General features: G+C 42.1%; 1 protein-coding gene across 1 annotated transcript in view; it reads right to left on the bottom strand.

The window, feature by feature from the left end:
• Positions 1-26,632, bottom strand: part of plekhg5b (pleckstrin homology domain containing, family G (with RhoGef domain) member 5b) — a 65,014-nt gene that overhangs the window by 15,054 nt on the left and 23,328 nt on the right. The window contains exons 3-9 of the mRNA XM_061058077.1: positions 15,013-15,154; positions 14,437-14,466; positions 13,598-13,697; positions 13,305-13,365; positions 12,896-12,987; positions 12,670-12,806; positions 8,867-9,033 (exon numbers count right to left, since the gene is read on the bottom strand). Coding sequence (XP_060914060.1) covers positions 8,867-9,033; positions 12,670-12,806; positions 12,896-12,987; positions 13,305-13,365; positions 13,598-13,697; positions 14,437-14,466; positions 15,013-15,154 — 729 coding nt within the window. The remainder of the gene's footprint in view (positions 1-8,866; positions 9,034-12,669; positions 12,807-12,895; positions 12,988-13,304; positions 13,366-13,597; positions 13,698-14,436; positions 14,467-15,012; positions 15,155-26,632) is intronic.

Genomic DNA, 26,632 nt, shown 5'->3' with positions numbered 1-26,632 from the left:
ACCTTCTTTTAGTTTTGTTTCTTGTGTTTCCTTTTATTTATTCATATTGTGTGTGTTTTTTTTTGGGCTCACCCATTGATGACTATCTCATTTAGTATTTTATTAAAAAGTTGTTTTTTGTTGGTTTTGTTGGAAAAAAAGTGACTGTAAACACACGAGGCTACTCAAATCAAAAAGTTTCTGCTGCCTTCACTGGCTTGATGAACACAAAGAAAATCACAAAATCAAGTTTCACATGCTTGCCGTGCTAAATCTGCAATTTACACTGAAAAGTCTGATTGGATCAAAGTAACTCCTTCAATAACGATCACAATCAGCCTGCGTTTCACACATGAGACCCGTTAGCAAACATCTCACCTGATAGTCTTTCTGTGACAATTTGGTGTCATGAGGAGGCTCCTCAGGGATCTCTGAGTCCACGTGCAGCAGGTCCCAGCTGTGCCAGGACGTCAAGCGACCGAAACGAACCATTCTCCACGGACACAACAAAAACTCCCAAAAGCTCAGATGAGTTGATAATTAAAAAAAAATAAAAATCTCAGTAGGCAAAAAGGTATTTCTAAAAAATAAAGTCAGGAAGAATCCATTGCCAGGAAACCACAAGTGCAGAGAAGCATCGTGTGTCTGATCCTGCAGGTACTCTGCACTGCGGGCAAACAGTCACACACACACACACAACAATCAGAAAGGTGTGTGTTCCTCCTGCACTTATCTCCACCTTCAGGCGCCCGGGGTAGTTCTTTGTTTTTTTTCACACTTCCTCAGCCTTCTCAGCAGGTTGCTCCTCCCACAACATATGGGGGAGAAATAATAAGTCTCCTAGTAGCACCCGATATAATGAGGGTGATTAGAGAATTAGCTCCAAAACACACGAGGAGACTGCTGAGGAATTACACAAACGTGAACACACACACACACACACACACACACACACACACACACACACACACACACACACACACACACACACACACACACACACACACACACACACACACACACACACACACACACACACACACACACACACACACACACACACACACACACACACACACACACACACACACACACACACACACACACACACACACACACACACACACACACACGGTTCTACTGGACTCAAACATTAATCAGGAGTTCCATGATTTGAAGGAGATCTTAACAAATACACCTGAATGAGGAGAGTTGTAAGTTAACGTGTTAATAATCAGAGTTATGTTTCATATAATGTTTCCCAGATCTCGTGATTAAAAGAGATATGGAAGTAGGGGAACTTTTCTTTTTGTGACTGATCATGCTGATGGTAAATTTCTCTTAATTTACTTCTTAAATTCATAATCAAAAGTCAAAAACATATTGAAAGGTTTTTTTTCAAAATATGTATTATGGGGCTTTTATTTTGATAGGGCAGTGGATATAGCAGGAAATCAGGGGAGAGAGTTAATAATGACATGCAGCAAAGGAGCCACAGGCCAGACTTGAACCCGGGCCGCCCGCTTGGAGGACTGTAGCCTCAGTACACGTGGCACAACCTTACCGCTAGGCCGTCGGCGCCCCAGATTGAACGTTTACAGTCGTGTCAAACTAAGAAATGAAACAAATCTCCGACTGGAAAGGTTCAAATTAAAGTTGATTTCACTTTTCTTTTGCTCAACAATAAAACTGAAACAAAAAAAACAACTTCCAAGCCGCATTAGGTGCTGACTCATGATATTTCTTATGAGAACTGGAAACACATCCTGCTACAACTCCCACGTAGACCTCAATAACTTTCTTATTAAACAGTATGGACATGTTTTGGTCGTCTTCGATTAGATTAGAAAACGAATATTATCAACAGTACAATCACACAAGACAACAAGTCAGTAAATAACAAACACCATTGAAACCGTTTAGGACGTCCTTCAAGGCTCGTTTTGATGACAAACACAAGAACAACTGAACATACTGTTGGTTATTTGAATAGATCAGTCACATTTAGCAGAGTAAATTAAACTGTCATTAAGTCCTGAACTGTTCCCATGACAGACGTTCAAACTAAGAAATGACACAACATCCAGGATGGAGTTCTGGGATTACTTTCCTTTTGCTTTTCAGTCTGACTGAAACAATAAACTGAGTATTTTAGTCGTTTCTGGTTTCAAATGACGATCTGCCGTATGAATCAGAGGATCTAGGATGTTCACATTTGTTATTTAATTATCTCCATATTAAATATATAATCAGGTGTGTTGGTTATTGGTCTTGACATGTCTCTGATTTATTCCCGACACATGAACAAGTCAACCACTGATACTTCTCACTCTATTAACACACTGTCCCGCCTGTATTGAAGGAGTCCTCCTGTTTCACTTCACCTCTTCACATTAAACACGGCTAATTCAGCCATTGTCATTCAAAGAGCCCCTCTGTGTTATTGTCCCTCTCTGTGAGCCGTCTGATAGGCCGGCTGAGGGACGGCTACACACTAACACACACCAGCCTCCACAGTTGTGTAATGCAGAGAGAGTACAAAGTGTTTGACCCCGTTTGACAAAGAGGGAATAAATAATGATAATCCGCTTCTGCCATTGTCTTCTTTCCTGCTACACTAAACACACACTGAGTGCTTTGTGTGTGTGAGCTGAAATTCAGACATGAATACATGAATACAGTTTGGTCCTGCAGTGGTGGAGAAAAGCACGCGCTGCTCCGTTCCAGTTTCAGCTTCAGCACTCAAACAGTACAACTCCCGCGTCTCCTTCACTCTCTCATCAGCTCTAATATCCCTCTCTCTCTTTCTTTGCCCTCAGGCATTTTTGGGGGTTTTATCAGGTGTGTTATTTCCCCACACTGACTCTATGATAACACAAAACAACACTATCTACCTCCTCTGTCTGTTACATAACAAACTTGTTCCAAAACCCCCGAGAGAGAGAGCCAAGAGTCATCTTCTCTTTGAATGCAGAGGAAAGAAATACTGCAACTAATGTTGATCTTTATCACTAATGCATCGACAGGTGTGTTTTTTTTTTTAATTGATGGATTCATGGTTTAGTGCCTAATAATAGGCCAACAACTTTTTAGTGGGAGGCTACGCTAAGCTGCAAAAAGGACAGATTTAAAAATACTTTTTTACCTACTGCAATTACACTTTATAACGACTCCCCTTTAAGTAAGGACAGAAGACATTTTAACTTTTAAACTTTAGCCTGAGCTGCATATATCAAACTGTATTTTGCACCTGTGTATTTTGCACACTCATCTTTGAGTAACAGCTACTTATGCACATGGACCGTCCATACCACTTTTTTATCCTGGCTATGTATTGTGGGCTCATGTTTTTTTGTATGGGTGGGATATGTATGTATGTGTTGTGTTGTGTGTTTTATGTATGCTGGCTGCTGGAACACCTACATTTCCCTGCTGGGATGAATAAAGTATATATTATCTTATCTTATTTTATCTTAACTAATAGTACCATTCAACGGGTAAGGGGTTGTCTTAAAATATCCTGCGTTTCTAAAAACAAACAAGCTTTTATGTTTTCACCTTTTTTTTTAAAGAAGTTGCTTTACAAATCAAGTTATTATAGTATACTTAATGAGTGTATTCAGGGAGCACAGACGCATCTGGAGGATCCATTCCTGGTCCTGAACCCTCTGGGAAAGCCAAAAACACCAGACTACACACTGTGGTGTCATTCTGTTCAATGTCTTTCAAGAAAAGTATTCAAAGGAAATTAAAAGATAAAACACATGCAGAGCTTTTATTAACTTTGCAGAAAATGTCCCCGCTCCTTCACTCTTGTATTCATGCTGCTATGGCAACTGATGATTGCGTATTACATAAAAAAAAAAAAGGTCCAACAGTCAGAGAGAGGATCAATGTCCCTGTAGGTGCTTACTGGAAATCACACGGCCCCAGTCTGTCACATTATCTTTATGACGACTGTAAAACTTCTCGGGGAAGAGGAGCGAGTGACTGATCTGTTCCTGTTCCCCCCCCCCTCCCCCCCACTAAATACTTTTATAATGGAAGCACAATTTTTGTTTGTCCCCTATGTATACAGTTTACAGTTCTGTTTTTACTCAGACCTGACGTCATGTTGTGCTGCACATAGAGCAAAAACATCCTGAGCCCGGACCTCAGGGACAAATGACTGACTGGATAAGTGGATACTGGATTTTATAATTATCAGACTGTATTGCTTTTTATTTAACATGCATTAAAGCTACTGACTTGCTGGATTGGATTTGATGCAATGCTTGGAGGATTCAGGTTGCTTAATTTGTCTTTGCTGTTTTATCTTTAACGTAATGTTCTAACCTGACACTGACCTGACCTTGTCTTATAACAGCGAATATACGGCTGATATTGCAAGAGTGTAAAAGGACACATTATTTGCAGACGGTGTAAGAACTGTGCGGCACAGATGGGTGGCGGTGCTTTATGGGAACTATCAGCGAGGTCGGAATGCGCCTTCGACCAATCGCAGAGCCGTGGCCGAGGCTCCCTGTTGCAGGATAATCAATCTGGATCATCAAAGCGCTCTGCAGCGTATCACAGCGCTGCCAGGGCCCATAAAATGTAACATGCATGCGATCGTAAAGTTGAAGTACTCTGCAGAGAAAGGACAGAACCTGGCAGTGTCTCCTCTGCAGACTGGCACAAGCCACCCTGATGCCAAGGAAGAAATCCAGTCACCGGGCAAACGCCTCAACTTCTTCAAGCTAAAAGCTCTCAATGCAATAAAAAAAAAAAAAAAAAAAGCAGGCATGCATGTGTTCTGCAGTGAGGGCCAAAGCTGCTGCCATAGAAACCAAAAGACGGCACTCAGCGCCCGCGTGTCCAAGTGGAGCTTTTGTCCTCCAGACAAGCTTTCATAAAACACAGGCTGGCACCCAAAAACAGATCACAGGCTTTCTGCTGCCGAGTCTGTTAAAGACAAAAAGCATCAACAGGCTTTCATGAGCTTTGCTTCTTTAGGTCCAAGACTGAAATGATTTAGGAGTCACTCCTACCAAAATGGTTTAACAAAGACAGAGGAATCAGACGTGTTCAGCTGAGTACCAGTGTTCACTCCGCTCGATGTTTCTTGGAATAAAACAATTCCATTGGCCAGGTCACTCTGATCTTTCATCTCAGTGAGGCTGTGTCTGGTTATATAATGATTTCAATGGATATGGCCAATAAGAAAAAACAGACATAAAGTGATAAATCACAATCACAAGGAGCTCAGGAGGATATTCATCTGGCTTGTTTTGTCTGATCACTGACCGGCAGTCAAAGTCCCCAAAACAAAAATATGATGGTCATTTATTCTCTTCCAGTAAACATTTACTAACACACCAGCAGATCTTATAATTTGAGAAGCTGGAGCAAGTGTGTTTTTTTTTAATTAAATGTTCTATCCAGACATTAAATATATTAATCTTTGAGTAATAATCTGTTTCACAAGATTTATGACACAAAATCCTGCTTGTACAAACATGTAATAAACTTTAGATTCATGGTGAGCCCAGAGAAACGTTTCCCCTTAGAGAGAAGCTCAAACGTCCAAATGACAACCAATCAAAATTGGCGAAAGATGAGGTGTAATACATCTAGACCATGACATAAGTGACTGCTTTAGCTCTACAAAAATAACGTTTGTAACTCCAGAGTGCAGCAGAAAGAACAACACTGACGGATGCTCATTTTATTTGACCAGATATCTAAAAAGACGCACCACGCTCCATTACTGCCCCCCAGAGGCCTGCCACTGAAATGACATCACTCTTTCCACTTTCACAGCCAACACAACCGACAAGTCCCTACGTGCAGTGTGGCTACAGAGACATGCTTTGGTAAAACTCCTGTGACAACACTCACAGTGCTGGTTGTGTTATGGCACAAACAAAAGAAAGATCAACCTCTCCACTCAACAACAGGAGGTCAGATAGTGTATGACTACAACTCCGCTTCCCCAGCAACCTCCTCTGTTTACGTCTCTCTGCTTGATGACTAACACTGATGGCGTCTCGCACAGATGGAAGGGCAAATTATTGAACCCGGCCTCTACCTGTTTCCTTGCCCAAAGCATTGATGACATCAACATTAGTCTGTTTACCATGTGTGCACGTGCACAAACTCACCTGCAAGAGGATCTAAACTAGCCTCAGGCGGGGGGGTTTAACAACCACTGACATGTTACAGGCAAGCAATACAGTCTGTAAACTCATGAGCTAACTTGTTTCTGAGCTGATACAATGTCAAACCAACCAATGATCAGTGATGTCGATACTTTTTAACTGTTACAATCAGCGAATGCATCACGTAAGAGAGCGAGACAGACATAGTTATCTTTGCACATGTTTGTACTTCACTGTTCTCTGTGAAGTAGCTGATCATGTGTGCGTCAGGCGGACTCACACTTCTGACGCAAAGTCTTATTTTAGCCGTCAGTTTTATGATTGACAAATTGATCAATACTACAAAGGAGATCTAGTTTGCTCACATAGGATGCACAAGACGGCACCGGGTATAAACAGGGAGGTTTTGAAAGCGTATTACTTAAACTAAAAGACAGAGAACACTTAAGAGGGGAAACACGCCGCAGCACTAACAGGAGCTTTCAGGAGTCCAGAATGCGATGGAACAGTCATCACACCTGTTGACGTATTATTACTCAAGAAAAGAACATTCATCTTCTTTTTTTTTAAATTATTTTGGGCTTTTTGTCCTTATTTAATAGGATGATGGACAGAGTAGAAAACCAGGGAGAAAGAGAGAGAGAGAGAGAGAGAGAGAGAGAGTGGGGAATGACACGCAAGAAAGGAGCCACAGAATTACGTATAGGCTGAGAAACAGAGAAGATGAATTCATGTGTTACTGCAGTAAATGGATAAAGGAAACAGATAAAGTGGAATAATAACAGGTATATTAAATTAAGAGAGTAGTGAAGGAACAAACCCCCCCCCCTCCCCCCGCCCCATTCTATTTACGGTTTTATTTAAATTTTATTATTATTATTATTATTATTATTTTTTTTTTTTTTTTTAAATCTTAATTTAATTATCTTTTCTCTCTTCGTACCTTTTCTTTGGATTTTTATCTATTTTTTTTTAATTTCATGTTGTATTCTTGTATGTTTAAAAAAAATAATAATTATATATAAAATGTGCCAGGATGAACAAAATTTGTGATGAAATATGACAACTTGTAATGAAGTAAAACAGCCTGCAATAAAGTATTTAAAAAAAAAAAAGAAAGGAGCCACAGGTCAGACTTGAACCTGGGCAGCCTGCTTAGTGGACTATAGCCTCTGTACAAGGGCCGCGACCTACCCTCTAGGCCATCTGCGCCCCAAGACCATTCATCTACTAAGTTGATTTTTTTGGTGATCCATCCACCCTCACTTGCTCGTGCGTCCTCCAAAGCGGTAAACGTTTTAGCAGCAACTAAAAGCCGCATGATGACATCACGATGATGATTCAAAGTTTAGCTCCTCTTAAACATTTCACAATAAAATACACCAGTTACAATTAAAAGTGTTCATATATAATGATGTGTTGAACAGAAACCACAGCTCAGACTGTGGCAGCATTTTGTCTCGTTCATTTTCAAACACAAGGCTGTAATGGAGAGGGGGAGGGGGGGGGGGGGGGCGATTGTTCTTGTTGATTTTAAAAGACGTGGATGAGGATATGACTAATAATAAGCTTTACTGCGGCAGAGGAAACAATGCAGTTCCTTTATGATCCACGTCCTTTGATCGTTAGCGTTGTACATGTAGCTTTAGCCACAGTCTTAAACCAACAGTGCGAATGTAATAAAGCCCTTACCTGCGTCTTTTAATGACCTTTTCAAGAGTTCAAAGTCAGCCATTTGTCTTTGTTTGTATCCAAATCATGGAGCTAAAGCTAGCTAATATAGCAAGCCACAGGAGATATAAACGGCTAACAGTCGTGACAGGTCAACAGCCAGAGAGGAGAAGTCTTATTTTTGTCTGAATTTGAAGCCCTGTTGTTGACATTTTGGGGTAAATCTGCTGCAATTATTTCTGTGGAGTGACTATGTGCAAGACAGCCGAAACCAAGGAGGGCATGACAATAAATAACTGACAATTGTCACCAGTCTCATAGCATATTTAAAAAAAAACCTTCGATACAACTAACTTGTTAGCTGGCTGCAGCTCTGGTGATTAAGAATTGTCAGTGTGTCTCAATGCTAAATAATCATCTTTGAGACTCCAGACTCATGGAGGGATTTTCTTTTAACGAGGTCCTTGTATGCCACAGCATGAACCTGATGACTGTCTGCTCTATTTCCATGCCCTGTGTTTGGCAGCCCGCTGGATCGGGTCCCTGCAGTCGGCCTCTCAACATCTTTCGTCGGTAATATAAAAACACTTCCTCTGGCTGCAGGAAGTGCTGAAGTGGCACACGGTGTTCCTGATTGAACTCATCATTATATGAGATTCAGGGGATCAGTCGGCAGCACAGCACAGGGCAGGCTGGCATGCACGTACATGAATGTGCACACACAAAACACACACACACACACACACACACACAGGCAGCAGAACACTGAGAAGGAAATCCAAAAATACATTCCCAGGGTTCCACTGGGCAGAAAAAGGGGACGCAAAACAATGAGATCATGATGGGATTATCATGAGATACAACACAAGGCCTCATGGGAGTGAAGGAAGAGGAGGTGAGGTTATGAAAAAGAGAAAAAGGTGTGTCGAAGCAGTGTGCGAGTCACTGGGTGTGTCCGTGTGTGTGTGTGTGTGTGTGTGTGTGTGTGTGTGGTTTATAGAGGGATGATGTGTTTTGGTTCGATGAGTCTGAGCTGGAGCGTCACGTGAAGTTTAATTACTGATTTAATTACTCACCAACAGATCTATGCTTTCTTTGCGTCCCAGTGATCCGTGCTCCACCTTCTCAGTGCCCGGGTTGAGGATGTAGGGGCTCTGACCCGCTGACGGCTTCATGTTGGGCAGACTGAGAGACCGCATGTCCTTCACACCCTGCTCCACCTTCAGCTCATCACCTGCCCGTGCTGCACGGAGATAAGAGGAAAAAAGATGTTGAGCTGTCATGCAAAGAGAATGCTTTAAGAATGAAATCTTTCCTCTCGTCCTTTTAAAGTCTGTTTTTAATCCAGAGGAGGCTGCTGTTGTCAAACTTTTGACAGTGGCAAAAGTTCAGTCTTGTTTGTTTTTTTTCACTTCAGAGTTATTTTGAACGGAGAAGCTCAACCCCTTTTTTCACTCCTTTAATTAACAAGATTCTATTAACAATAAAGGAGGTAAACTACAAATACAAGCAGCTCAAACTTTGGACCTTTTCTCAAACTTGAATATTTCAGGAACTTCTGAGGGCAAAGGAAACAAGTTGTCCATCCACAAAGGACATCATTTCAACTTTTAAGTTCCCATGGCAAACTCAAAAACTCATTTACTGTATTTGCTCATGAAGGCCACATTAACACCAAACCTTTTATTTTATTATTTCTATATATATATAAATTTAAATTGTTCTTCTTTCCTTTAATGTTGACACATATAGATCTCTTTTTTTCTCCCCTCTTTTCTCTTCCTCTCAATTATCTTCAATTTTGTTTCTGTTTATTTTTCTTGTTACTTCCCACTCAGCCACTCACTTTAATGTATTATACTGCCACACACACATTCACACGTTTCTTATACACTACTTCAACTTACCACTTGACTTTTATTATATCTACTTCAACTGTATTTGTCTTTGCTAATGTTTTGCGTATTTTGACTTTGTTTCGTTTATTTCTGTTTTGCCTGTTTTTGTTTATTTGCCGTTGCTTTAATTGTCATGTCTATATGCACATTTTTGTTTTGTACTTACTTTTTTTTTTTTTTTTTAAATGAAGCAAATAAAGGCAGCGTAAACCTCCGCTCTAAAAAGTATTTCTGTTATCCTTATGTTGTGTTTACGCTCTGCGTTGCTGTCTATAGACGCTCAAAGGAGAAGTCTGCCTCTTTTGTTACTAAACCCCTTCTGTGTGATTTAGCTCTCTGCCATGTGATGCCAGTACAGCACGATCATTTTGGGGGCTTTTACCCCCCAAAGATAGCATTTAAATTTTTTTTTATTATTTTTATATAGATATATTTTTGGGGCTTTTTGTGCCTTTAATGGAGAGATAGGACAGTGGATAGAGCTGGAAATCAGGGAGAGAGAGAGTGGGGAATGACATGCGGGAAAGAAGCCACAGGCTGGATTCGAACTTGGGCCGCCCGCTTTGAGGACTATAGCCTCCATACATGGGGCGCGCACATTAACCATTGCGCCACCAGCGCCCCCAAAAATAGCATTTTACCTCCTAAACACAAAAACAACCCAATGAGAGTGGTGAGTCTGAGACAAATGTTAACATTTACAAAACAAAGAGCTGTAGGGGCTAAAATGCTCTGTGGATCGGAGGGGAATGTAGGAGTTGGTGAGTCCCTGTGACTTCTTCACTGAACCAAAGTCTTTATGAATCATGCAATCTCTTGTTGACACACAAAAAAAAAAAAAGCTGTTTATTTGAAATACCAAAGGGAAAATAATTGTCATCATCCTTTTGGAAGTCCCTTAACCCTTCACCCACAGGGGTAAACAGGTGTGGACTGTATAACCTCCGTCTGGTCCAGGCTCTATGTAACTCCAGACTGCGGTCAGGAGGTGCCAGTTTGGAGGCTGACACTTTCAAGAGAATAGTGATTAGTCACGACACAGGATCTCTTTTATGGAAGGCCTGAATGGCCCTTTGATCCAGAAACATAACCGCAGTGCTCGCAGGGAGGAGGCTCACACTCCCGAGTTTCCACTGAAGCATTATGGGAGGAAAAAGCTGGCGGAGTGATCACACTGCTACTGACGTGTTTCTAAGGGGAATGGGAATCTTTGAAGCACATGTTACAGTTTCACTTGTGCTTCTGATAACTTTTAAAAATCACACCGTCCACTCCTTTTCCCTCCTGGTCTGAGACACGAGAGGCGTGAGAGGAAACCGTCCTGCTCAGTCATTGTTAGACGAACACTGATAAGAATATCATGACGTCTAACACGCATCACGCCTGTAAAGCCACAAGACAATGAGGCTGTGATCATCATGATCAACACTAGAACTATTTTAAAATATCTGTTTGCTCTCAGTCCTGTCACACATTTAAAGCTGAGCTGTCTTAGTTTCTTCACAGTGGGCTGTTTTGAAACATTGTAAATTGGATATTAATCAAATGAAACAAAGTTAGTGCTGTGGCTGCACCTGATATTATAGAATAGAAAAGAATAGAATAGAATTACTTTATTGATCCCAAACTGGGAAATTGTGGAAATATTGGTTGAACAGAGGACATTTTTAGAAGCATAAGTATGACTGTATTGGACAAGAGCTAAGCTAAATATTGACAGCAACAAGAAAATTGTTTTGTGTTCAGGTAAGTTTAAAATAACTCTCTAGCCCTTTTTTAAAGTGCATGTGGGCTACAGCGCCGTAAGGAATCTCTGCTGTCATCACGCTGCAACACATTCATATTTCTTTGATTTTTTTTTTTTTTTTTACACTTTAAAATAATTTGATTCAATTTTCATTGAAAGAGATAAAATGTTGCAGTCATTTCTGAACAACTTCAACATCTCACACTTGACTGTTCCTGCTGAAAGTTAAACATAAAAGCCCACAGAAAGAAACAAAAAGGGAATGTTTTGAGCTTGTGCTGTGCTCGTGTTTGTGAACGGAGAGCTTCAGTGGAGTTTATAATCTTTTCTTACTGGTTTTACTATTTTTACTTCTTATTGTCCTTTTATTTATGCTCTTATCTTAACTCCTCTTATGTTTTAACTTTGTCATTTCTTATCTTACTTACTTTGTCTATTTATGTTTTATATTTATATATACTTTTTATTTTTATTAATATTATAGTTTTTTTTTTGATCCTTTAACCACTTGTTTCTGTTTCTTTTACTGCTCTTACCTTCTTATTGCTGTTCTCTTTTTATTTGCTTTCAGCTCTTTTAGTTTCTTACATATTTTTAAATCTTTGCTCCTCTTGGTCTCGTGTTGTTGGGTTCTTGTGTTTCCTGGGTTCTTATCATGGTTCTTGTGATTGTTCTTGTGATGGTCGGGTTATACATGTCTGTTGGGTATCGTGCACTTTGGGTTCTTTTCTGTTGAATTGTATTTAATTATTTTTAGTATTTTGCATTTGTTATGTTCTTGCTGTTGTTTATGTTCTTCTGTGTTTGGTTTAGTTTGTTCTTGTTTTTGCTGTTTGTCAAAGCACTTTGTAAACCTGTGTTTTTAAAAGGTGCGATATAAATAAAGTTATTATTACTATTATTATTATTATAATGCATCCGCTAGTTAGATCAAATATTGTTAACAACTGTCCGACAAGAGTTTTCTATGCCTGACGTCTCACTGTTCAGATCTGGCAGGTCTCTTTCTGGTAAATTACAGAAACATTTTTTGTCTGCAGCAGAAGTCAGACTGTAGTTATAAATAAGGCCTAGCACTCGTTGGTATCCCTCCATATTTTATGAAGTTTCAGTTTGAAGTCTAAAAAGAGGCCACCATGCAGTAATAGATGTCCCTTAATGATGCAGACAGGGAGGAAGAAGAGGCTGATTCTGTGCAGAAAAGTCCTGTGTGGGCCGCACGTGTTGTCCTCACCTTTGACTTTGAGGTAGTGTCCTCCGAAACGGTAGGCCTCGAAATTGAGGGACAGCGGCGTGTTGGACTGATCCAGGAACAAGTCGACCCGGGACAGCTCGATGCCGTTCCTCTCAAACACTGGACCCAGCACCTCTCTAGAAACATTCACACACACAACACAAAATCTTTAGAGACAACACACATCAAACTCCTACAAGACAATCCTGCACGGCTGCTCTCTTACCGCAGTGTTTTCTTTTTCATTGCAGGTACTATTTCTGTGTTTATGTCCACGTTGAGATCAAACTTGAGGCTGAAGCACTCCTTGCTGGGGTCCTGTAGGGGGGGGGGGGGAGACCCACTGTTAGTTTACACAGGTGGAGCTGCTCACGCTGTATGTGAGCTCTCAGAGGATCCACAGGGGGGCTCCTTCTGACTACACAGAGCATCATCTCTGATCTCTGCTGCACAGAATAAAGGTTGCTGCTGTCATGTACATGTGTCTGCTTGTTTTGTACACATATTTTGCAAAAAAAAAACATGCTTCTACATATAACAGATCAGTAGAGTCTTTCAGGGAACAGAAATGAAACTGTAGTATCATGGGGGTTAATGTTGCACAATGCAGCCCACGTGTCTGTCTGATTACTTACATCAGTGTGTCGTCTCCGTGGCTTCTTTTTCACCAACTTCATCCCCCCTGTTTTACGCTCCCTAAAACATTTATACACACATCATCATCACGCCTCTGACACTTCAGAAAAAGACTAACATATGAGAAACAGCCTGCTTTAAAGTTACTTTTACCACTTTATGTGATCAAAATCTGTCAGAAGACAGACAGTACATTTCAGGGCTGTAACTTATGCTCAGCAAGAGAAGAGCTCTATGAACAGGCATGGCTATAAGAACACTAGGGATGGAATCACAGAGGGGGTTTACCCACCCACGGTCGTTGCTCCCCTCATCCTCTTCCTCCAGGTCGGAGGGGGGGCTGGTGCGCGGGGGACAGGAGCGCGTGGACACGTTTCGAGCCAGGATGGAGGCTAAAGGTCACAAAAACACAGCAGTCATTCCTTCTGTTGGATCTCAACTAAGGCAAAGTTTTAGTGAAGATTTCAAATGGTCACGTCAGCCAAATTAAGACAGAATCTTGAGTTCATCAGCCAGGCAGCTTTTTTTTTGTTTATTCATACAGGTTTTGAGACTTCTGCATTCACCCGATCTAAAAATACATGTATTTACATGAATCAGCTGCTAAATAAACCTTCTTAACTACTTTCAGAAATATAAGAAAAAGAGGTTCTGTGTTACTCCAGAAAATGCCCTGGAAGTGCTTCTTGGCATATTTTTCTTTAAGCTAATTTCCAAAACATAGATTTAAATAAAAGGTAGTAGACAGGAGTCAACTGTAGACCCACAGCGTTGCTTAGACAAGCTGCTCTGAACTGTTTTATCATCAACAGGGTAGAAAGCAGTTCCAGTAAGAAACGTTAACAGTGAGCTCTGTAGATCATCCATATTTTGTGAGGCCCTGAGTACCACTAAAGCTGCTGTGATTGATTTGATTCAGTTCGATTTGGGGGTGAAGGCAGAAATCTCGGGGATTATCACCAGCTTGGTTCCAGATCTCTGAATTACTGTGCACATGTCGGATTTATGAAGCAATTTAAAATGGGTTTTTTGCATCGTGTTCCCACCGAGGGAGGTTTCTTCCCACTTAAAAAATGTATGACAAAATCAGAGCTTTGAGGACAGGATTCAGAGAGCCAACATCTTTCCTACCTTGCTCACTCCAAAAGTGACAGAAGAAAACTGCAAAAATGGCCACACACATTTTATAAGTCGACTCAGAAAGTTGATTTCTTTGTTAAACCTGACAATTGTGAATGAATTTCTCCAAACAACACTGACCTAACACAGCTACGGTGGCTAAAAATGAGCTGTATTGGGAAAGACTTTTCCCCTTCAGAAAACAGGGTGTGAAAGTGTGGAATGACATTTTGCAAAGTGCAGGGGATTGGAGTTGAACCCAGTCTTCCTGCTCCGAGGACAAAAGTCTTTGCACAATACAAGTGCTCGAATTCTTGCACTGCTGTGAATTATTTATCTAATGTCAGTCCATGAACTTAAAATCTTTCCCCTGGAGCACCACATCTTTTTCTCTACTTCTCATCGCCTAGTTAAAGTTTAACTTTAGTGTAATGTTCAGAAATCCTTTTAAATAAATACCCCAATCATACACTTCACAATAAACACAAGAAAGAAGATGTTGCTGTACAGATCTTGCTTATTTAGACACTGATGAGGTGATGGGTATGACATCACTGAGAGAGAAACAAAGAGCGGACAGTGAAATACCTTGAGGTTGTAAGTCAAATCGGGGGTGCCGGTCAAAGTGCATGTTGTCTGTGTTCTCTGAATGGAAGCGCGAGTCACATGACTCACACAGGTGAAGGGGGCTTTTGCTGTTCAGGTCTTGGCAGTCTGGGTGGTGGCACACCTAAAAAGAGGAGGACAGAGAGACGAAGATGATTACAATTATTTCGCAGCTGGAGGCTTTGCTGCTGATCATGTAGAAATGAGACATGGAAAGAATTAGTGTTAAAGGTGTTTCAAAATGTGCAAAAAACTTTTTTTTGATATATTTTTGGGTTGAGCTGAACACAACCAAGCCAAACGTTTCATCCAAGTTTTAGCTGGAATTTACCGGCCGGCTCTCTTGTAAAATTTCTGAAAGAAGTCCGGATGAGCGGATGTGTGAACACAGCAGGAAATATTCAGGAAAACTCCCCACAAGTGAGCGAGCGGGGGCGATGCTATAAATATATCCTGTCACTGCTGCGGCCACGTGCAAATATAATAAAGCTGCTTCATACTCTTTTATCTGACAATAGCATGTTCAGTGTTTCCCCTACCATAATATTAGCGGGCCGCCCCCCCTTGACAGTCAAGTAAAAGATTTATTTTTGTGCCTTTATTGTAGGGATATGATAGTGGATAGAGTCTGTAATCAGGGAAAGAAGTCATTTAAGGACACCTTTCCGATAGAAAAGGACAGCTGTCATTAAAAGTAACACTTCTGTTTGTGTCTGCGTGTCCCCCCACCCCCTCAACACCGTAAACCTAGGGGAAACACTGAAGTTCTTTTCCACTCATCCGTTGTCACTGTGAATAAGCACAATGATGTAGCGTTGATATAAAGGCAAAAAAATGTCATCACAGCGACGGACTCTGTCACAACCTCCACCAAATGTGAACACAAAACTCAGGAAGACTTCGGGGGCAGACTGTCCTGAAAGTTTTGCAGAAAATTCAGGAGTTTATGTGTGCAAAGTGCTAAACATTCAAATCTCTCCTTTAGTAAATAATAGCGATGCAACGAGGGCTATTATGGAGATTTTCAAAGTTGGCGTTTCCAACACACTGGTATCAGTATCAGAACAGCTCTAAACCAGGTCCCTGCATTACAGAAACATTTGAAAAGGCAGAGCCAAATAAAAAGGGCAAACCAGTCCCACACATTTAGAATAAACAGCTCCCCGCCTCTATTGTTTCTGCCATCATTAAATGACCACAGAGTCTGCCACCAGCATTCCTGAGGTTTGAAGACTCCCACTTCTCCACCATCTGTCCCCCCTCAGTGGGAGGACAACTAATTGACTTAAAGTTAGTTTTTTCACCTCGTGCGCTGACCGGAGACCAGCTTACCCTTACATAATCTAAATTCCTACCAAAAGGGAATGAGGCAATGAAACGGCCTACAGTGGTCTGCAGCCGAGGCGACAGGCGGCAGAAGGCTGCAGGATTACAATCCAGACAGATCCGACCCCCCCCCCCCCCCCCCATTACCCAGCCTTCTGCTCTCTCCCTCACCTCACCATGGGGCCGGGTGGCACCAGAGTGCCCTTCCACCACACCTCGCTCCACCCTCTTGTCGGCTCAGGAAGCGAGGATGTATGGGGAGATACAATGGAGGTCCCGCTAATGTACTTCCTGTCATTGTTTCCATGTGCTCAGGAGGAGCATGTGAGTAAATATGGGTGCTCAACGGGGGTTTGAGCACAAGCTAGGGAATGCAGCCTCCATGTAAACACAACAACTACAGATATGCAAGAAGTAGACACCATCCCCTGATGAAACACTGCAATACAAGCTCATTTTCAGTAGATATATTGGTGCAAACCATGCAAATGCAGTGTCACATGTTCGAGCTAAAAATAACAGCTCAATAAAAAGGTCTGTCTCTCTGGTACCATCATATTCTGCAGACTGGAGCAGGAGTCTCTCCCACTCCTGCAACTCAGCTCCGTTTCCATGCCAGCAGGCACCCAGGACCCCAATAAACCATCCAACGTGCCCCCTCGCTGGGTCGCTCGCTCACTCTGCAACGTGCTGAGGCTAATGATCTGCCTTATTAATCCACTCCTCTCAATGTCTAGCCAGGTATAATCACAGATTTGAAAGGGTTGGTTTGCAGGGCTGGAAGAGGACAGAAGGAGGGAGGAAAGGAGGGAGGGATAGGGGTTAAGGAAGGGTGAGGAGTCCCGGTAAAGATATAAACCCAAGACAGGAAGGGAAAAAAAAAAAGTCAGTCCAGAAGCTTTTCAGAAGTACAAAGCCCCCCTAATCTTGCGGGCTAATTGGTGCCTGCGCTCTGTCAAAGCCATCTGACGGTCCTGAGGAGATTAAACAGCCCCCGCTTTGAGCTCGGCAAGCCTGGGTCTTCACCTCTTTTTTTTCCTCCCTGTGCCTATCTTCTCTGTTTCTCTGCCACCACCAGCACCGGCTCCTCCCTTCCGCACATACACCAAGGATCAGCGTACCCAGACTGAGCCCCCGACCGGAGGCCATGAGGGACGTTTAAAATAGAAAGAGACTGAGAGACAGGAGACAGAGAGGGGAAGAGAAGAGAACGGCCTCGCTAACTCAAACACAACTCAATGAAACAATACCTCTAATAAGTCAATTGTTCTAATTCAATAAGTGCTGGGAACATGGTGGCACAGTATAACAAAGTGTTACAGGGTGATAAATACTGATTGGAATCAAAGATGCAAAATTGTAGAAAACCTTCATCCAAGAACAGCTCATGTGATGACTTGAATGTGAGAGGGCTCCTTCGTAACATAAAGTGAGATAAAGCTTTTGAGAATTATGAAACGCAGCGGAGGGTTTTTACAGTCTTTCAGCTCATTGTTTTGGGATTTCCAGTACTTTAAAAAAAAAACTTTAAGTTTGGTCCCTCAGCTCTCAAAAGTTCAACTCTTTATCCTCTTCATCAGCCTTTTAAAATATGACTGTAGGGTACATGGCAAGCAAACAATGTAATTTACTTATTTTACGTACATTTACTAGGTGGTCACAAAAATGACTTCAAACAAATGCTAGTACTTACATGTAAATAGAGAACTTGATCAATCGGCTAAAAAGTTTGGCATATCAATCAAAAAGAAGCGCCCGATCAATGTATAAGCTGGCAGATGTATTGCCTATCACAGGATGTACATACATAATATGAAAGCTGAAGAGGAGCCAGGTCACTTTCCAAATACTGCCTGAGCATTTGGCACAAAATTGCTCCTGCTCTACTCTTCAGGTATTTTTTTTTTTACAATTATGTAAAGGTATAAAGCTTCCCAAGCGTCTTAGATTTCACTAATTTCGCAATTTTTCTTATTTATTTATTTAAACAACGAGAGGGTCCTGTTCAGTCCTGTGCTCTCTGTGTGATGACTATGACCGAGGAGGAGAATGAGAACACTGTGAAACAAAAGCCATTTCTCAATCGCTGCAGTCGATGACGTCTGAGAAGCTGCGGATTCAGAGGAATCTCACCTCTGCCTGAGTCACAGGGCCTAACCTACAGATTGACGACCAAAAACTGCACAGACACACAGACAGACAGCTTCATCGGAACGCAAACAAGTCGCAGAAATCTGTTACAACATCGCCCACTTCTCCTCCTCTGAAGTCAGCGCCAATGCATGCGCTCACATTTTTTTTTGTTGCTGTGGTGGAGTCAAATGTCCCATCGCACAGAGGTGCTATGTTCTCCGGGAGGTGTGCAGACAAGTGGCCCGGGCCAGAGGAACCCAAGAAAATCAGCTGCCATATTTAGACAATAGTTCAGACAGGTAGGCCTCCCTCGCCGTTCGGGTCGGGGGCGTTCGCATTCCTGCTGCGAATAAAGCTGCTGAAAAATATCTGATGTTTTTTAGCCAAGACAAACGAGCGCATCATGGGAAAAAAGAAGAGATAGACTAAAAAACATCACAAAGGAAAAAAAACGTATGAAAGCTTTTAATCTTCCATTCTTGACAGATACCTGGTGAAATACAGCTAAAATAACCGCCTGTAAGCTCAGGATATGTGCAACATGGGATTTTTGCAATGCTCAACATTCCTATCAATGAGACGGATGATTGATACTCGGATAAGAGTGTGACCTGACTTTCTTTATCCCGGCTCTGGAACAGTTTTCCCAACACAACACAGAGGAGGGAGAGACCGTGCCAAACAGCTGACAGGAGGCCATGCGTGCCTCGGACCGCGAGTGACTGAATGTGTTCAAGGCAACATGTGTCATGTGAGCGTGTGTCGCGTGCGGGCGGTCCCCCCCCCCCCCCTCCACTGCATGCCTGCTCTCACGTCGCCCTGGATTAGTAGGGAGGTTCAGGGGGTATAACAAGAGTGACTATAGATGAAACACACACAAACACACCCTCACAGAACAGCTGAGCTCACACTCCAGCGGGCCCCTCGGCCCTCGTCTTGGGTTTATCACATCCATTGCCACGTGCCACATGCCTGTGCACCCTTGTTTCCACACATCCTGCAAACACTCTCACACATACACGGACTTGCCCACTGCAAGGCTGTGTCATCGATGAGCAGCGTCGCATCGTCTCACAGCTGTAATAAAGCCGCTCTTGTTTGGAAGAAGATGACTGGGAGTCTCCTGAGGTGAATCAGGATTATTACCTTAACGCTTAATCCTCCAAACACTGGCACGCTACATCTGAAGACGCTCCAACACACTTTACAACACTTAGTGCAGCCACTTACACATGCTAAGAGCTTGATCTGCTTTGGTCTAAACAGACGGCTTTACAGAGCAGAGCTGATGCTAAAGACATTAAAGCTTGGAACGGTTAAAATGGCATTGGGAGTCGAATGTCTTCAACATGATTTATAATTAAGGATGGAGTTTGTGGCTTTAGAGTAACAGGCTTGCAGTTAAATTTGGCAGGCGCGTCCTCACCACCATCACAATTCTGGCTCCCGAGGACAGTTTTAAATCAGTTTCGACGGCTTGCCACATCTCTGCAGGCTGGAAAATGGGTGGGTAATCAGTCTTTGTCGGTGTATGGAATTATATGACGCATTGAGGGAAAGGCTGGCGATAAATTCAAAATCCAGATTACAGATCTGACTATGTGATACAAGGCCCATCCATCACAAAAGAGCTGAGAGACAATCTGCCCAGTAAAGATCTTTGCACTGACAAGAATATACTGATAACATTCATAGTTTGGGAAAGCCAAAACTTCACTGGCAAGAACTTCCTGCCTGTTTATTACCCCCCCCACTCCAAGAATTCTCCCGGGTTACAGCTTGTCCTGCCAGAGCGCACCTAGAGCTTATGCAACAGCATGCATCCCTGTGTGCACATGAGTGTGTGTGTTTGTTTGCATCAGGTCAGAGGCGCAGTGAAAAGAGGGCATGTGTGCTGTAGGCTATAGTTTCTTTAACAGCCAGTTGTCATTGTGTGTCGTCAGAGAAATAACGGGATTTCCTTTGATCGTTGACTTAACAAATTGACAAATGTGTTGTGCTAATCACATATTAAGGACTAACTTATATATGTAACTTGTCTCATATATAGAGAACTAGCTTCACAGAAAAACTTGCTAAGAAGCGGTGAACACCAGGATTTTGAAGATTTAAAGCACAAAAATGTAATACTGAAATCTCGATACACTGGAGTACAAGCTTTACCTGACTGACTTTTACACCCAGTCTATCATTAGTAACTTGCCAGATTCTTGAGTTCACTGTAAAAACTCAAATCTAAGCAGGTTGCATTTGTCTAATTTCTAGTCAAATATATCTCATTACACGCATCATAAGCTACATTCTTTTTTTCTTTTTTTTTAAATCTGCAAATGAGGCAAGAAAATTATTTATTTAGGTCCTAAATTAGTTGCACTTTCTAAATTAGTTGCACTGTTATAGACCCTTAAGTAATGTTTTTTCTTGCCCCATTGGAACGTTTTGTTTTTTTTACTTACTAAAAGCAACTAAAGCCATTTTTCAATATCTTAAAAAATAAGATGTTTATCTGGACTTTTCATTTGAAGGTGACTTATAATACTTTTACACGATATTTGAGTTTTTGCAGTGTTGATACGCTTAAAATGAAATATGCCTCGACTTAAATTGACATGATGCAGAAAGTGAGATAGTTTCTGTGGGGGAAGAGGCACCACTCTGTTTATTCTACTGGTCTGTAAAAACACAGTTCACTCAGGGTCTGTGATTTAACAGAGGGATGTTGTTCTGCCCTTCTTTGCCCTTTCTGCTGAAAAGCTCCCAAAGGTAAGATTTGTGGGTTTTTTTGGAAGCGTTTTCAAACAATGTTTTTGAGTTCAACACAAGACTTGAAATTTATTTTGTACCCCCCCCCACCACCACCACCACCCCCTCCTCCCTCACATGCCACTGTGTAAGGTCACTGAACATTCCTATCTGCCACTCTTGCCTTTTTCTGCCCCTTCTCAAATCAGCACACGTTATTTAGGAATCATGAACACAGAGTCTGAAGCGCCAGACAGTAGAACAATTCCAGAAACGTTAATTCATGCCTTTTCTAAACTTAAAATTTGCTTTATTCAAAATGATATAGTAGATATGAAAAATCTCTCAAAGTGGCAGGAGACCTGAAATGTTATCTGACATAGTGGCACGGGTATGGTTAGGCAAGTGACTGACTTGGTTTTTTCTTTTGGAGAACAATCCTTAATAAATAATGTCAACATGACAGAGACTACCTGATTGGTTGAACAGTAAAATAACATTATAGGTGAGAGTTAACAGGCAGAACTGGCCAAGAGAGGAAATTCGTTCTCCTGGAGATTTAATGGTGTTTTCATCGTGTTGTGTTTAACGATGAAGTGTGTGTACGTGTCAGACTGAGAGCATCACAGTGCGGAGGCGCGGGGCCTGGTTTAGGAGGAAAGCGGTTGATGTACAACTCGTACATTTCTGCAGAAAAACAGAAACAACATGAGGGAATATCTTTTATTGACATATTGTGAAAACTGGAGTTCCCACACAACGCACTGAAACACACACACACACACAGCTGTTTGTTGCCATGGTTCCCACACCCATAGAGCAAACTGAACTCCCTTGGCATTGTTCTGGGCAGCCATCATCAACCTCCACACACAGACACACACAAACTATAGAAAACATGGAATCAAAGCCAACCTGAATCAACACAAAGCACAACAGCTGAGCTAATGCTCTATACTGGGCACAATGGAGAAAAACCGTTTGGTCCAATGGAGCTCCGACTGTATTGTTCAGGCCAAAACGTCTGTCTAAAAAGAAAAGCCTTATTGCACCTCAGTCTGTGTTGAGACTGCGGTGTACGTCCAGCTACACTGTGTTTAATTATATGGGCCAACTGTAATGCTTACCATCAATCCACTCCCACAGAAAAGGTCGTGTCCTAACATGAAAGTCATCATTTGGCAACAGTCTCCCTCGCTGTAAGTTATGTTAGCGTTAGCGCGGCTCCTCATCAGTCAACAGAGGCTGCAGGAGACGGCTAACGGTAGCTCCCGAGTCCAAACTTTACAGCCCCAGTTTGTTTTTCTTCCAGACACAAAAAAAAAAAAAACACAGCGGGGAAAGAAAAATACTCAAGTGCATCCTAAAAGACACACCTTCATGCTAATCACCAGTTAGCAGCACACTGGGCTGCGGAGTCATGCACGGTCTTGTTCAAATAGTGCGTCTGCTGTGAAGTCAGTCAAACAATCCAGACAGACTTTGGTCAGAGCAACTCATTCTTTCTGCACCATCGAACTAATCAAAGACGACCCAAAAAGTCAGACACCAGGACACATCATCAGTGGTTCATAGTCTACGACTGAAAGAGACACAACCACTGTCTCATTCTGACAGTCAAATCCCCTCCTGTACTGACCCTTTGACCTGTGCATACATTTACACTGTGCAGTACAGAGTACAGAGACTACATAAACACAGGTGTTCCTTTACATGTGCTATGCAAATAGAGGTATTTTCATAGCTTATTGTTTTGCAGTCACTACAAGGCTGAACTGGCTTGTTCAGTCAGCTAAAAATCAGAAAATCGTTTTAATTTGTTGATCGGTGTTTCCCCAGAAGACCAAGATGATTTCCTCAAATGTCATATAAATTTCATTGTATAGCCACAGGGGAGGGAAGAAACCATTCATTAATCTAAGGGGTGCTGTTGGACGAGTGGTTAGTCTGCACGCCCCACGTACAGAAGCTGTAGGCCTCGGGTTAGAATCCGACCTGTGGCTCTTTCCCCACTCTCTCTCGCCCCAATTTCCAACTCTATCCACAGTCCTGTCTCTCCAATAAAGATGTAAAAAGGCAAAAACAATATCTTGATATCTTGAACAAAGGTCCCATATTCTGCTTTTTCTGGTTTTATATGCTCTTTAGTGTGTTTTCCAAGTGTCCTGTGCATGTTTACGCACATCTATGTGCAAAAATTCAAAGTCCACGGAAACACGGCTTCTCCTACGTCCTCCTGTTAGCTGTAGCATTAGCCGCATGTAACGCTCGGTTCTAGCCCCCCTCGATACAAATTTGTCAGTGTGACGTCATTGTCAGTGTGAGATCACTGATCTAAGCCCATTGGCTCGTTGTGGCCCTGCAGCTCATGTTGAAATTTCCGAGACGCGTGCTGAGCAACTGACCAATAACGACAGAGCGGATCGGCAGACCAATCAGAGCAGACTTGGCCCACGTGGGGTCTAACAGTGTGGGCTCAACAGAGTGCAGCTGATGGACTCAGAGCGGAGAGGGAGCAAGGAGGAGCAGTACATGAAAACAGACACTTTTTTCGGACTTCAGCTATTGTGAACGTACAAAAGTAGGAACATAAATTAAATATACGAACCCCAAAAAGGGCAGAATATGGGCTCTTTAAAAGGCTATCAGAGAATATTGCCTTTTAGTTTTTCTTAAAATGTACTCAAAGTCATAAATTGTCAAAACAAAAGTTAGACATCATGTAATAATTTTAACTGTTAACTGGTGCAGCTTTTATTTATTGCTCGTAAACATCTTTGCACATCTTCTAAATCAGACATTGTCAAAAACCCAGCTTACTAGGAAACAACTGTGCCGTTAACACGCCGTTTGGTCTTCAACTGCAAAGCACAAGACGATATCTTCTACTGCATTAAGCGTGATTGATTGTCGCCGAAGAGCTAAAAGCCTGCAGAGTGATCCTGCTTTACATCAAGCTGTGCTGACAGAGAGCGAGACAGGTCAAACTCTGCTACATGAGGCTTTCTTTTGCAACCTTTTTTCTAAGAGCCAATTTTCACTGTCCTCCGGGGAGCGTTGCACACGACCCCCCGAAAGGCCTCCTCGTGTACTCTGGATGGTTCCTGCTTTTTTTCCTAAACATTACACAGATTGGCCATTAGCTGTGCCCTGTTGGTGGGACTGAAAGCAACCCCCGCGGAGAGTACGAAGGAGATCAAAGAGGAGAGCAGGGGTAGGCCTGACCCGGGTCTGATTTATTTTTCAATAAATGCATGACGCATCTGTTGAGGAGTGGCACGGGAGAGGGCCGCCGCTGCTACACACTTTCTTCTGCTGCCATCTGTCCTCTGGGAGGCGGAGGAAAGCCAGGTTTTCTGCTTTTTACTGCGAACCTTATGCAACGAGGCTGCCTGTCTGCCTGTTCCCCATTAACTGACCCTCCTTCATTCTGGTGTAGACCTGAAGCCTTAACACACATATGGAGTTACTCAAACAGAGGCACTTGTTCTGTTTCGTCCTCCCAGGAGGTGTGTGTGTGTGTGCGTATGTGTGTGTGTGTGTTAGGGAAGCACATGTTAAATACGCTCATCAAAGAGCCGCAGTGGTAAATTCATTCACTAATCGACATCAAATGTAGGACAAAGAGGGGTGTTTAACAGGGCATGATGTCATTCAAGACCATTTAGTGCAAGTGGATAGAAACCAATGACAGCAGGTGGACATAATGATCCCCGTAAGGCAAACTTGACATTTAACCACATGTAACTTCAAAAGGATTTACTTTCCTCATTGCAACTTCATTTACAAGTCCAGAGCTAATACTTACAGCATGAACAGACCGCCGTAGCCCCCCCCCTTCAGTCTTTGTTGCTATGCATGCAAAGCTTGATAATGCCATTCACCATCATAACAGATAAAAAGCATCTCTCGACTGTGAGATTTGGCTTCATGTAAGGATACATTTTGTCGCATTAAGGGGACCACTACCCCGAGAAGATTTGATCAGCTAAAGTTAGCGAACCCATTCACGGTCACTCAGTGAGTTGGTTTAATCCATGAATGATTATTTTTATAAGTTTCCTGCTCACTTGTGTCGCAACAAAAAAACCTGCAAAAGGGTCTGACTGTATACTTGAAGGCTGCATACATGCTATGAAGGTCAAAGCTGAAGCTAATTAAAGTTACACATCCTAGGCTAAATGTTAGCCGGGTATCAACATGTGGCAAAGCAAGCCGTAAGGAAAAGGTCGCTTACTCCACAACAGATTATATGCAGATAAAACTGAAACAAAGGGAAACCAAAATATTATTCAGAATTTGTCCCAAGAAGAATGTACACACCTAAAACCAGTACAATAGGTCGAAATTGAGTCATGGCGTTGGAATGGACTATAAACCTAAACATGTTTATTGTGATGATTTACATCAGTAATAATTTACTATCTGCTTTTGTTGGATCTTCAAAATGAGTCAGCATGATGCATCAATGTATTGGTTGAACATTTGTATCGGCTGACATCGGCCCTGATTACAGACATCAGCCCATCAGTAAATAATGTGTTCTTATCTTTTGTGTCGCGTCAATGCTGGCAAACTCGTTTCTCTGACAGCTGAGAGAAAAGGTTCTTCTTACTTGGCAGCCAGCAGCCACTTGTTGGTCTAAGTGATTTAATCTCATGGTCAAACGTGAGAGAACATTTTGGCAGTGTGGAAGTACAACACCGTCTCTGAGTAAGATCAGTGACATTTCAAGACGATGGAACAACTATTGAAACACATCAGATGTCACAGCTCTTTTGAAAAACAGACACAAAGATTTATGACGGTGTCGTGATAAACCTGAATTACTAAGTGAAATCCCCCCCCCTGCGAAGATCAGTATCACATCAAGTTTATCAGACTGCAGATCAGTTTGTGTGACTCATTCGCTTCTTTCAGTGTTGAATGACTTTCAAGTGTAACTGGACTGTAGAATTTCGTCATCCTCCTCTTCATGGTGACACCCTGTCGGAGACGTTTTTTCCCAGATTACACACTTAAAGAGATTGAGAAGATATGGGTTATTTCTATGACGCCACTTTTGTTTTTATTCTACAAGAGAAGAAGAACAACTATTTTAATTTCCTGCTCCGGTAATTCATCTTCAAAATAAAAAGGTGCTGACGTCAATTCTTCAATAACTCACCAGTGAACAGGTACTGTATCTCCACTATGTCTCAACAACAACATAGCTGTTTTTATCCCTGCCAGACTATCACATATAACCTGGTGCTATGCAAATAGTCAAAAGGTTAAGTCAGATACTGTCCAAAGGTCCATCTGACACAACACACAGGCAGGTCTGAGCGTTTTCCCCAGACAAATGACAAACTCAGGAACAAACATGCTCACAGGAAATACTGTAGCTCCTATTCTGTGA

The sequence above is a fragment of the Labrus mixtus genome, chromosome 15 (assembly GCF_963584025.1).
Source record: "Labrus mixtus chromosome 15, fLabMix1.1, whole genome shotgun sequence".
Lineage (NCBI taxonomy): Eukaryota > Metazoa > Chordata > Actinopteri > Labriformes > Labridae > Labrus > Labrus mixtus.
Note: the sequence above shows the minus strand (reverse complement) of the source record. Positions and strands in the feature narration are given on the sequence as shown.